General features: G+C 48.7%; 1 protein-coding gene across 2 annotated transcripts in view; it reads left to right on the plus strand.

The window, feature by feature from the left end:
* Positions 1-13,779, plus strand: part of SFMBT2 (Scm like with four mbt domains 2) — a 168,461-nt gene that overhangs the window by 141,979 nt on the left and 12,703 nt on the right. For both annotated transcript variants that reach the window (XM_012741235.3, XM_075997642.1), the window contains 2 exons: positions 962-1,101; positions 10,246-10,355. In XM_012741235.3, the coding sequence (XP_012596689.1) occupies positions 962-1,101; positions 10,246-10,355 (250 nt within the window). The remainder of the gene's footprint in view (positions 1-961; positions 1,102-10,245; positions 10,356-13,779) is intronic.

Here is a 13,779-nt window from a genome sequence, read left to right on the forward strand (position 1 = left end):
GAAAATCGGCCACGTCTAGTAAAACAGAAGATACGCAGACCTGTGGCCGGGCAGTTCCATCCCGTTAGACGCTTACAAGGATATCTTGCCCGTGCACTGAATACGATTGCTGCATTCGTATTCAGTAAAGCACTACTGGCAACACTGAAAAAGCAGATGCAAGTGAGTATCTGTCAGTTAGAGAATAGATGCCTACATTGTGGTATATTAATTCAGCGGAGTAATATACAGAAAGGAAGAATGAATGAACTTTTTAGATACACATTTATCAAATTGGATTTATCTCCAAAACTCCATGTTGAGCAAAGAAACGAAAGGTTGCAGAAAATCATTTATGGAATATATTTAAAATATCCAAAATGCCATACATTGCTCGTAGGCACACACTTACTTAGGTGTGCAGTACAGTTTATAGACCTGCGGGGGAAATGATAAACGCCAGATGCAGGGGCGTGGTTACAGCTGGGGCAATGGCGGGGGCAGTCACCACAGTAGGGGACACGGAGAATTCAGCTGTGCAGTCGCTGTGTTTGTGTTTGGGCTGCACTGTGACACTTGAGCTGTCGCTGTCGTAGTCTGCATCTTTTTGTGTGTCTTGCATAAGAAACAGTTTGTATGGTGGAAAATCTAAAGATACTACTAGGGATAGCAAATGTCCTGAAATTAGGACATGATGTGCCTATCTTAAAAAAAAATTCATGTGGTTTTCTCTACTGCTCTGTCACAATTTGGAACCAGCCTCTTAATGAGAGTGCCAGTGACACTAGCCCTCGGGGCTGTCGTGGCCACCCTGAGCCTGGTTTCTTTGGCAACTCCAGACGGCCGCCAGTCAGGACCTCGGACAGCTCCGGGGGGGGTGGCTCTGCTGACTAAGTGGATCAAGCAGGCGTTGACTCTTGCCAGTCCCCTTGGGTCAGGAGTTGTGGTCCTAATCCTCGGCTTTGCTCCTCTTGCCCTGCAGGGACCGTCCACGGGAAATACTGCTGCCCTCAGCTCTTCATCAACCACAGGTGTTTCTCGGGCCCTTACCTGAACAAAGGGAGGCTCGCGGAGCTGCCCCAGTCGGTGGGACCCGGCAAGTGTGTGCTGGTTCTCAAAGAGGTAAGTCACGCGCTCACGGCCGCAGCCGGCTTATTTTAAACAGGATCTTGAAGCTGCAGGCACAGTTGCCAAAGGAGACCCTAGACATCCTGGCGCAACTGAGTTAACCATATTTACCAACCATTCCTTCCTCTCGGTCCTGGGGACTGGAAGCCAGAGGTGCAAAGAAGAGAGGGTGATGATCCCACCCGCGGAAGACTCACGGCCTAGCAGGGGGGACGTACATCCTCTGGGAATTATTGCACTAGACTGCAGTAAAGTGCTCTTGGAAGACGGAAGAAAGACCCATTGTGCGTGGAATGAGGGTTTTGCAAAGAGGTGGGCCAGCCTGGACGGGGACAGGGGACGTCACCAGGCAGCGTAGAGTGTCACTGAGAACGGGTTGCGGGTGGCATCTGTTTTTGTCCATCCCTGCCCAGCGCCTGCAGCCCGCACGTAGGAGGTAATGACAAATGCTTTCACACAGGTATGTTCTTCAGGTTTATTATGGCTTGGGCCGTGTGCAGGCCAAGACTGGGCCGCCCGCCGCGTGGAGGGTCATGTTTTCCATTTTTCTTGTGGCCTTCGAGATGACCCACAGAGAGAGAGAGGGAGGTGAATCCTCAGGGCGTCAGTGGTGGCTTTTTCTCTCCATTGCATTTTTGTAGCTTCAGGCAGTGCTTGGAGTTTTGGAACAGCTTCCAAACTCTTCTTGGAACTCTCTCTCTGCCCTTTTTGTTAAACACATCTCACTACTTTCTCCTAAGAAAGAAGACACCTGATAGAAGTCGGTTGTCAAGACTGTACCTTGATGAATGTTTTTTAATTCCATGGGCAAAACAGTCCGTGGATCCACTGCACAGATGTCCGTTAGGTGACTGCTAGGGGCCAGGCACTGTCGGGAGCGCTGGGTCATAGACCAAAACATGCTGTCCCCTCTGCCTGTTGGGGTTTTCCATTCTTGCTGGGGAGATGACATAACCCATAGTTAGATGCACAGTAGGGGGGGGCCTTGTCAGGGCGAGGAGCACGGTGCCGTGGGGGCAGAATAGAAGTGACAGATACGTGACAAATGACTTTGCATCTGGCTTAGGCAAAGCGCATGGAATCTTGGCTGCACACACAAGTGGGCGTTCAAAGTATTCTGGCAAAGGAGAGACAGGGATGGCTGGGGCACAGGAACAGGTATTAAAAGTGCGTTATAAGCCAGGCGTGGTGGCTCACGCCTGTAATCCTAGCACTCTGGGAGGCTGAGGCGGGTGGATCAGTTTGAGCTCAGGAGTTTGAGAGCAGCCTGAGCAAGAGTGAGACCCGTCTCTACTATAAATAGAAAGAAATTAGCCAAAACAACTAAAAATATATAGAAAAAAAATTAGCCGGGCATGGTGGCACGTGCCTGTAGTCCCAGCTCCTCGGGAGGCTGAGGCAGGAGGATTGCTTGAGCCCAGGAGTTTGAGGTTGCTGTGAGCTAGGCTGACGCCACGGCACTCACTCTAGCCCGGGCAACAAAGTGAGACTCTGTCTCCAAAAAAACAAAAAAGTGCATTATATTTTGAAAAGAGAAGCAGAGCGGAATCTGGCCTGCCTGATGCTTCAGTGCGAGGTAGAACCGAGCGGATCGGATGGGCCTGCCTGGGAGAGGCCTTCTTTGGTGTGCGAAGCGAAGCAATTGGGACTTGACTCTCTGGACGATGGGAAACCCTCGGAGTGATGCCGGACCCAAGCTGCCCCTCGGGGAGAGCCTGTGTGTGGGCTCAGACATCGTTTTACTTAAAGACAAAGAGACTATTGGCGCCAAGTCAGAGAGTGTGTTTGCTCCTCCAAGCCGTGGGTGGTGTTGGTGGTTAAAGAACGACATACTTAGGGAGAAAAGTCTGTTCGAGAGAGGAAGTAGGGGTTACAGTTTAGAAGAAACCTGCAAGAAACCGATGAGGCTATCACTGTGGTTGTTTATTCGGGGGCATTTAGCGTTTAGGATGTTTCACAGGTGGTCCCTGCCTTCCAGCCGAGAGGGCGGAACAGACTGGTAGACTCTGGCCTCGTGTGTCCCGGGTGTTACATTAGGGCTGCCGTGAGATTGTGCAAGAGTCGTTCTTGAAGTAGGCAGCGAGCTCCCGGGAGGAGGAGCGGGTGCAGCGGGTGCAGGCGGGGTGCGGGGGGTGGAGGCAGGCAAGGCGGGAGATGCTCCCAGCGCCCCAAAACATAAGGGCCACCAAGAGCGGACACGGAAAGGACCCAGATCTGCACTGGGCGTCTCGTCCGGGCCTGGCTGTTGTGCTTTCTCAGCCTGCACAGCCCACCTCTGTGCGGTCGCCATCCTGTCTCGAAGCCAAACAGCGTGCGTCTCGCTCAGCCGGAGCGGCGAGCGTGTTCCGTGCTCGCTCGAGACTTTCGCAGCTAACGAAAACCGGTGACTGAGGGGAAGGCTCCTCGGATGGGGCCCGGCGAGGCAGCCAAGCCGTGGGACCCGTGACCGCATACGTTGGCACGGACCGCAGGTCCCTGCAGATACCCAGCTTGATCCGAAGAGAAACCAAGCCGGGATTACACGTCGCAAGTCTCTGTCGCTGTCGGAAATGAAACCCCGGAGTTGAGAATTGGCTTTTCCGCAGTCCGAGACAGCTGTCCGCCCCTGGACGGATTTCTGCTGGGCGATGCTGTCTGCCCGCCCGTGTGCCTGTGTGCGTTGTGAGTCGCAGGATATGAGCAGAACCGACACAAAAACAACGTGGAGCCGATGGGTTTCTTTGAAGCTGCCTGCAGGCCCGTCTCCCCGGCACGTCCGGTTGGCAGAACGAGGTCCCCTCTTTCCTGCCGGCTCTGCTAACGGACAGATGACCCCAGCAGGAGCCCCTCTCGAGGGGCGGGCAGTTTCATTTTACTAGACGATGTTTCCAAGTCCAAAGTGGTTATCCCTCTTCCGTTCCCCGACAGGCGCCAGCAGCCAGATTCAAGAGCCAGGCGAGAGCAGTTTTCTGACGACGAAACTAGTTTTTTGCTGATGTTCGGGAAACGCATGCGGCAGGAGGAGACGGGTGGGGTGGCGCTTCAGTTCTGTGAGTGCCAGAGAAATGCGAGTTCCAACGAGCCAATATTTATGCTAATGCGCTTCCTTCAGCACCGGAACCTCTGTGTGGTTTCAGATTTCATTTTACTTAGCACGAAGTAATTGAAGCAAAGACAGCGTGTTGCTTTTCCGGACCATCAGCAGTATGTGGAATTTATTTTTTTTATTTTATTTATTTTTGAGACAGAGTCTTACTCTGTTGCCCGGGCTCGAGTGCCGTGGCATCAGCCTAGCTCACAGCAACCTCTAACTCCGGCACTCAAGCAATCCTCCTGCCTCAGCCTCCCGAGTAGCTGGGACTACGGGCATGCGCCACCATGCCCGGCTGATTTTTCCTATATATTTTTAGTTGACCAATTAATTTCTTTCTATTTTTAGTAGAGATGGAGGGGGGGTGTCTCGGTCTTGCTCAGGCTGGTTTCCAACTCCTGACCTTGAGCGATCCTCCCGCCTCGGCCTCCCAGAGCGCTGGGATGACAGGCGTGAGCTACCGCGCCCGGCCGCTTCTAGAGAAGGTAAAACGCGAGCTGTCTCCCTGGCGTCTGCTCTGCTGGAAACAGGCAGCGTCTGTGGACGGGGTGCAGAGCTGGTCTTTGGCAAGGCCAGTTCGGGCTGCGGGCTGGGTCCCCGGCTCTGTCCGAGCTGGAGTTTGTGGCAACAGCCGTGGTTAAGTGCATGTCGTTGGCACTCACTTTCCCGGTGTTAGACGTGAGCGGGCTTTGGCGGGACTGAGAAAGGAGCATCTGGCCGCGTTTCCAGAGACGGTGCAGGGAGGGGAGGTCGGTGACCTGGAAGACGCCGGAACAGCGGTGTCGTCCTCACCCCTGACTTTGACGCCCCTCCTCGAAGCACGGGGGACGCACGCCAGGTGGGCGGAGTGTGATTTCGGACGTCACAGTGGAGGGCCGCAAGACCGAACGTCACTTTCTTTCAGAAGCAGGACGAAGGCTTGCGATCACACTGTCACCGAGGGGCCACCCCGGCCCCGTTCTTGCCTCGCCGGCAGGTGACATAGGTTCGGGCCAGGGGGCAGCGAGGACATGCTGGGGCGCTGTCGCTGGCAGAGTAAGGAGAGGACCGAGCGCTGCCCCGCCTTTGGGGAAGACAGGATTGGAGGAGGGGAAAAGAAGACGCTGGTGGGTACAGGTGATTCTGAAGGGTTTCACTGTAAAGAGAGCCAAGAAGGGAGGTGGGCCAGGGAAGGTGAGACAGATGCTGGGGGGGTGGGGAGGGTGGTTGCTGCTGTTTTCCACGCCGGGGACGATGCTCTCCCACTGGCACGGTGACGGAAATGGCGCGGGAGAGGGGAGGAGCTGGCGGTGTAGGAGCCGGAAGGTGCCGCGGTCAGCTGTGGCCTCCAGAACACAAGTCCCACGGACAGGAGGCTCAACCAGCAGGCGTTGATTTCCCAGAGCCCTGGAGGGCTGAGATCTCTGAGGGCTGCAAGTCTGAGACCAGGTCCCGGCTTGGTCAGGTGCTGGAGGTGGGGGCTCCCTTCCTGCCTTGCGGGCGGCCACCTTCTTGCTGTGTTCTCACGCAGTGGCGAGAGCAAAGCTGTCTGGAGACTCTCCTCTTGTAAGGGCACAAATCTCCTCGTGGAGGCCCCACCCTCGTGACCTTGTCTAACCTTGATCGCCTCCCAAAGGCCCCGTCTCCTGATACCATCACCTGTCGGGGGGGGGAGGGGGTGTTAGGGTTTCAACCCTCATGGGAATTTCAAGGGGACACAATTCTGTCCGCAGCAGAAGGGAAAACTGCAAGAAAAGATTCTGCAAAGAGGTCCGGGATCTGGGGTACGTTACTGCTGATGGGCCAGGAGGAGCTCAGAGGGCGTTCCAGAAGGGTTTGGGCAGCAGGGAGAGGAGGCTTGGGATCGGGTCAGAATCGGGGAAGATGCAGAGCCGCGTGGGACTCGGTTTGTGGGTGGAAGGGACGTTCTAGGGCGTTGGGCGTCCTGGAGAGATTCCCCTGCTGGCCTTCCCGGGGGAGGTGGGAAGTCCCTGAGACCGGCAGCCTCCTTGGGGGAGTGGTCTCTGCATCCGATCGAAGGGATGATGACGTGGGGAGTGGGCGCAGGGGAGAGGAGATCTCAGTGGGGCTCCCCTCTCCCGCTGGGCTGGGGGAGCTGGAGTTGCCATGGTAAACCTCTCCTGGGAAGGTGGGCTCAGAATTGGCCTCAACCACCGAGTTCTAGACTTGGTGAAATAGGTCAGATTGTTGTCGCTCTTATTGAAATTGTTGTGATCAGTAACAAAGGGAGAGATGAACATCACGGTTAGCGTTAGATAATGTCTTGGGGAGTGTATTTGATGCGGCCATTGCACTGATCTTAACTTCTAAGAGGTTGATAACCTGAGCAAGTTATGTGCTTTGTTTTCTTCCCAAAGCTTCGTGCTTTTCTCTGGCTTCACGAGAAGGTTATGTGTGCATCCAAGAGGTTCCTCTTCTTTTCTTACAAGCACATCTTCCTTTATTTCTGTTTTTTTGTTGTTCTTGCTGGGCATTTTAAAAAATATATATGTATATATACATTTCTTTTAGAGATAAGGCCTTACTCTGTCACCCAGGCTGGAGTGCAGTGGTATCATCATAGCTCACTGCAGCCTAGAACTCCTGCCTTCAAGCAATCCTCCTGCCTCAGCATCCTGAGTAGTTGGGAATATAGGCACGTGCCACCACACCCAACTAATCTTTATATATATATTTTTGTGTGTGTGTGGAAATGGGGGCTTGCTGTGTTGCTCAGGCCGGTCTCGAACTCCTGGCCTCCTGCAGTCCTCCCACCTTGGCCTTCCAAAGTTCTGGGATTACCAGCATGTGAGCCACTGCACCTGGCCCAGATTGGATTTAATAATTAGGTCCTGGGGACCCACTTCCTGGAAGCATTTTTGGGTAGTGGGTGGAGAGGCATCAGGATTTGGGTTGTTTGAGAATTGAAGTGAAGATGAAGATTTCAAGCGCAGACTACTTGTTTTGAGAAGTTTGGCTCTGAAAAGGAGATGGTAGCCAGGAAGTCTAGGAGCTTCCAAGGTTCGAAGTTATTTTTTAAAGATGCAAGACTGGGACCTACGTTCAGGCCAGTGGGGACAGAGGGACAGAAGAGGCAGGGGACAGTTTATCGGAAGTGTCAGTAAGGGACTGCACTGATAGTGAGGACTACCTCTAAATGTTTGTCGCCTGCCGAAACGTCACCTCGTTTATTTCTCAGAATGTCACTGTGCCCCAGACAGATGGCAGGGCCCCTGTGCTCAAACGAGGAAAGTCAGTTATGCATCTTGCCTAAGGAATTACAGCTTCCAAGGGATGCAGCTGGGATTTGGTCCCAGATCTGTCCACCTACAGAAGTTATTGACTTTCTGGCCAGGCGCGGTGGCTCACGCCTGTAATCTACCTAGCACTCTGGGAGGCCGAGGTGGGCGGATTGTTTGAGCTCAGGAGTTCAAGACCAGCCTGAGCAAGAGCAAGATCCTGTCTCTACTAAAAAATAGAAAAAATTAGCTGGGCCTGGTGGTGCATGCCTGTAGTCCCAGCTACTCGGGAGGCTGAGGCAGGAGGATCACTTGAGCCCAGGTGTCTGAGTGGTTGTGAGCTAGGCTGATGCCATGGCATTCTAGCCTGGGCAACAGAGTGAGACTCTGTCTCAAAAAAAAAGTGATTGACTTTGACCCATAATACACTGTGGGGAACTTGCATGTAGAAGTATGTTCTCAGGTAACATTTCATGAACTCCAAGACATCCAATGAGGCCTTGTTTTCTAGTGTGAATTTCCTCCTCGAGGGGCCCCAGACCCCTTGCACCTGTTTGTTGGGAATATTGTTCGTTGATGTCACACCTAAAATCCCCTTAGTTAACCGGCGCAGGGTCTGATCAAGAACACGGTGCATTGAATTCTGATGCTTTGCAGGGTACAGTAACTCAGTCTAACCCTGGGTAGTAGTAGCGGCTGTCTACTTGGTTATTTTTGCAGGGTAACTGGAATCCACTAAGATGTCACTGTGCACGGAAATGATTCAGCCCGCAGTTCCAAAGTTTTGTAGGGAGCTTGTTGAATTTGGAGATGAATGATACGGCATCGGGAAAAGCCAAGGGAAACATATTCAATGTCAGATGCTTTTTTACAATTTAATTGCTGCCTGTTTCCAGGCTGACGTGAATTCTGGAAGGCATTTTCTTTTCGCAGTCACGAAATGCGTCTCGGTGGGCAGCAAATAACATGTAGCTCTGCGGCTTCCTCAGCTACGCGCAGTGAAAACGCTACGTCGAAATGTTATTGTCTGTGGGTAAACACTGTGTGCAGTATTGCAGTCACTTCTAATCAGATTTATTTGCAAACTCGGTTTCTGTAAATCGTACTGACAGTGAGCTATAAAATCAGATGATTATTCTAATATAGAGAATGCGAGAGTGTACCCAGACCGATGGGACTGCCTTGGCTGAGCCTCGTTCTCTTGGTGGGTCTTTAACGGGGCCCTCGGAACGTAGCTAAACAGTCCCCAGGCAAAGAAAAGACGGTCACCATGCTGACTGCATAGCATAAAATATGTTAGGATCGAATCCTTAGTTATGACATGAGAAATCTTAGTTGTTTTCAGAAGCCAGTGAGGGTACAAACCAGGCTGTCACATTGCAGAACACGTCAGACCCGCTAAAACCGAGACATGCAAATTCCAGTGACGTTCTTCTTTCTCCACCCTTCCCTTTGTAATGAACTGTCTCCCTCAAACACAGTAGGACTTCAGGCTGTCGTGCCGGTCTCCCTTCTCAGTGAGGTGTGTGCCTTACTCCCTCGATGGGACTTTGCCCTGACACGTGAAAGGTGGGCACCGTGTCTGGCTGGTTCTTTTATGCCTCTTCTGGGCGGCATAAACGCTAGCAGTGGTTCACATCACATGCTCTCCCTGTGCATCCCCGTTGCCTAGCACCCAGTGACACCCCCCATCAGATGGTCATTTCAGGGAACCCAACCTCCTAGGTCTCTTCTTCGTGCCCTCACATTTCTTAGGCTCCCTGTCCAAATAGCAGCCGATCAGGAGCGTACCGGAACTCGTAAACTTTGTTAGTGGGTAATTTGCTTTTTGAAAGGCGAGTACCCCAGGGGTCTAAGTTCCTTGTTCTTCTTATTAAAGAGGCACATTGAGGTTACCTGGAACGTCTTATCTGCCCAGAGCCTGCAGTTGGGACTCTCAGAACGGACATCCCTGGTCTCTCTGGGAGCCCCACCACAGCCAGTGAGCTCACGCTCATCGTCCTGGACTTGGGACTTGGGGGCCAGGGGGCAGGTCGAGGAAATGTGATGCTGGTTGGTGTTAAGATGTTCCAGACTATCTCCCAGTACGCTCCCGTCTCTAAGAGAGCTGTCCCAGTATTATTAACCCTTTGCACTCGGATGTCGAGTGCGACTCAACACAGTGAGCAAAAATTACAGAGAAATTACTCTTTGAATGTGTCAATAATTTGAAATATAAAAAAAATCCAAACAAATAACGTTTGCATGAAAAGAAACTCCAGTTTTTTTTATTCTACTGCCGCGCTTTGTTAAATCTGGGATATTTAAAAAATTAAATCCCGAGTAGAATAAAAGAATCAAGAAGAAAGCAAGCGAGTGCAAAGGGTTAATACATAGTCTGTAAACTGAGCCAGCACTGGGTGAGTCTCTCATACAAGTACCTGAAACTTCTCCAGAAGTGTCGGCAGTAGTATTGTCTCTGTTTCATTGGGTTCTTATGAAATTTAAAAAAAAAAAAAAAATAGAATGTAATTCTCAGTAGCCCATCCAACCGAAGAGGAATCCTGTTGAAAAATAATAAATTGCTCTTTGGAGGAAGTGGCTCAGTTTTCCCACAACCAGAAGAGGTAATGAGAGTCTGCCGTCCTCACTAGGGAGAGTTTCAGGCTCTCCTGGCCAGAGGGATCAGATTTGACCGCCCTGTATCCCAGGATGGAGGGTTAGCCGTGTTCAGAGGTGTTTATCTGACTGGTTTGACGTCCTGCATTTCACGTGGCTGTGCAGTGTCTGCGGCGTGGTTTTCAAAAGCATTCTTGTGCTAGGAGGAACGCGTGCCATTGAAGTTCATCGTGCTTATTTTCCCCCCGACAGGTTCTCAGCATGATCATCAACGCGGCCTACAAGCCCGGAAGGGTACTGAGAGAGCTGCAGCTGGTAGAAGATCCCCACTGGAATTTTCAGGAGGAGACACTGAAGGCAAAGTGAGTGTTTCCAATTCTGGAGGGCAAGGGTGTTTGTAATACCCGGCCCGCTGCTTCGAACCCTGTCCTTCCTCTTTGTGATGCAGCCCTGGAGAAATGGCAAAAAAAACCTGAAGGACGGACGGTTCCTCTGCAGTTCTGTGTCCTACGAAGGCAGATTTGTTGGCATTTTTGCTATTTGCAGAGTTGCCTCAAGCCCTGGGATTCCTTTGGCGGAGTAGAGATTTCCTCTGCTAACGCTTTATGATGTTAAACATTCAGAATAAAAACATGCTGTTCCGGGGCCAATAGATTATTTGATCAAAAGGGGAAAAATTATAAAGAGGATGTCCCTTATCGTTATTATACCATGTTCATAAACAATTATTAATGTTTGATACTGTAAAGACTTTATGCCAAATGTAAACATTCTCCACGCTGGCAGTTGACTGTTTTAATAGATAAAAGGAACCAATACACATGTTTGGTTTGGGTTTGGTAAAATGACAGTGGACTCTGGGTTGGCATCTATTTGTGTAACTTTGTTCTTTTACTTGGAAATAGGCTAACAGGAAAGGTGACATTTTTGCTCTCCTTTAACTTGCTGAACCTCTGAAATGAGAGCAGGGACAGTGTCCATGTGCTTGAACTCAGCTGTTTATGTACATAGGAAAAGATCCTTTTCTCAAGATAATTTCACATCGAATTATTGCTGAGAGTTCTCGAGAGGGCTTTTAATATTTATGGTTTTCAAACAGAATAGATTTTCATGGTTGACTTCTTAAATATCATGTAGATGTACCATATGAGAAATGATGCTTTTTCAAAAGAGCAAATCATTTTTCAATGGCTAGCGTATATCTAAACCCTCCTTTAGAGACGGCACCTGTCCTAGTCATAGCGAAAATGGAGAAATATTAAATAATTTGTTATGACCAGTATTATTTCCTCTGTGGCTAACTCATACTGGTGCTGAGCAGAGATGTCGAGGTATTGTGCTGCTACTCAACCTGTCCTGCCAGCAATCCACCCAGCATTTAGTAAAAGTCATTTATGGTCGAATCATACTCTGCCAGATCACAAAAGTGAAAGAGGATGTATGTAGATAAGGAGAGTGTTTGTATACAGTGGCATGCCAGTCAATAACCGTGGTACCTCATTTCATCATTCCCTTCTTTCCCAAGAAATATTTAAATGAGTGTCACCTATCTAATATTCCGTATTTTTCTACTTTATCTAAGGAGATTATCAGCGATGGTAGAATATTTTCTTGTAAGATCATAGTAGTGGGGGCAGAATTGAGCAAGTGTTTATACAGAGAAATCCTTACTTCTTACATTAAAACTTTTCTTGGAGGTGGGTAGGTGGTAGGTGATAAGAAATTATTTAATGGGTACAATCTACATTATTTGGGTGATGGATACCCCAAAAGCCTTGACTTCACCACTGCGTAATCCTATGCATGTAACAAAAATTACACCATACCCTGTAAATATGTACAGATTTTTTTTAAAAAATAGCAAATGTGAAAAGAACCCCAATTTTCCTGCAAAATTCGATGCAGTCCAAATGCAGCTAATGAACGTGGAAACGAAAATACAAGAATCTTAAATTCCATTAAACTCTCCCCGATTCCTAGATGAGCCGGAAGCTTGCTCCAGATACTGAAATGACAGGAGAGTTCATTTTGCAAGTGTTTGCACTCATTTTCATATTACCGAGTCGATCAGAGCTCTTATTAAATCCAGCCTGATACAATCAAAACAGACACGATGAAATCCAGCCCTGCCGTGTTGCAAAGGCGACGTATCACCTATTATATCAAATATGACAGTACGTTCCATAGGAAAATCTAACACAGCAACTCATAATGAGAAGGCCTCTGTCTGAACTGGCTTTCAGCTGTGCCGGATCACAGCGCCGTCTCAGAGCAGCTGCTAATGATGACAGGCTCGCGGGCGGCCCGCGCTTTCCTGCAATACCACTGTACGTTGAGTCACTGCTTTCCTTCTGATGTCAAACGACAACTTTTTAGATCTTGACAACTTTGCTATTTTTTTTTTTATTTTTTTTTGGTGCAAATGAGAGAGAGAGAGAGAGCTAGCGTCTTCCCATTCAGCTGGAAGGCAGATATGTTTTCTGCCGCGAATAAATTAACTTACAAGAGGAGAGACCTGCATTTAAGGCATTCAGTTCTCTCGGTTGCTTATGGGAGCCGAATCACAAACTTATCAAGAGTGTTTGCAGGAAGAGAGAGGGTGGGAACCTGTCGGTGGGGGCAATGTGATCACTGTCCCTGAGCAGCTAGGGTTTCTGATGGGTTTTTCCTCCTCTGAAGAGTAAAGACCTATTTACCCGAGAGGATGAAGGTGTCTTTGAAAAGATTTTGACCTGTAAATATAATGAAAACGTACACTATCATCTACAGTTGTCCCGCAGTGATTTTTGTTTCCTAATTATGCAACAACCATACCTTTCGTAGTACTGAAGAAATGATTGCAATATATGAACAACGTGTGAGGAGTCTATTATTAGTCCTCAGTGTGGATTGAAAAGCAAAGATACGCTAGTGGTAGGTAGTGCCAAAGAGAAGATGGATTCTAATGTTCATATCAGCTGTTCTGGAAGAGAAAATGTCTTTCTTTCCAGTGAGTACGCTACATTGACCTACATCATTTTGAATTTCAGGAGAGGGAATTTAGGCTATACCTTAGGGGGATTAAAAAAAGAAACAAACTCCAACTCTGTGCCTCTACAGACATTTAAATATGTTTTTCAACATGTTATAGACTCTTGAGAGGAAAAAAAGGCTGTTAACTCTTCTTTGAATGGCTTTTGTGATAATATTTGTATAAACAAGGTAGAGCCTTAGTACTTTTCCAGTCCTTATTTAGAGTTATTCAGAATATTTAAAGAGGCAATATCTTGCTATAATTTCACATGACTTAAACTTTGTTGTCACTTGGCAGATATAAGAAGATAAAGTTAAATTTTTACTTTTAGGTGAGTTGGTGCTCAACTCTGTGGAAATATTTTGGTTTCTTCTTTTTCATATGCAGTGGCTAACTTTATATGTGTTTCTATTTATTTGACCTTTTTTTGGCCTTTTACTTAAGCCTGTGTTTTATCAACAGTAGATGCAACATTTGACTATAATGTGATTTATGTGAAAAAGGATTCTCAAACTGAGAGACTTTTCACCCAAAAAGGTGTTTTTGTTTGTTGTTGTTGTTGTTGTTCATTTGTTAGTTTTTGTTTACCTCGCTCAGATGTGTACAGTTTGCTCTCCTGAAAATGTATGAGGTGAGTGGAGCTTTGCACATTGGAGAAACTGAGGAGTGAAGGAATATGGAGGGATTGGAGCATGAAAGAGCAGTGAATAAATATATAAAGTACATTTTTTTTCCAAGTTAGAATTTAAGTTTTTTGCTGTTGATACTTTTTC

The sequence above is a fragment of the Microcebus murinus genome, chromosome 25 (genome assembly GCF_040939455.1).
Source record: "Microcebus murinus isolate Inina chromosome 25, M.murinus_Inina_mat1.0, whole genome shotgun sequence".
Lineage (NCBI taxonomy): Eukaryota > Metazoa > Chordata > Mammalia > Primates > Cheirogaleidae > Microcebus > Microcebus murinus.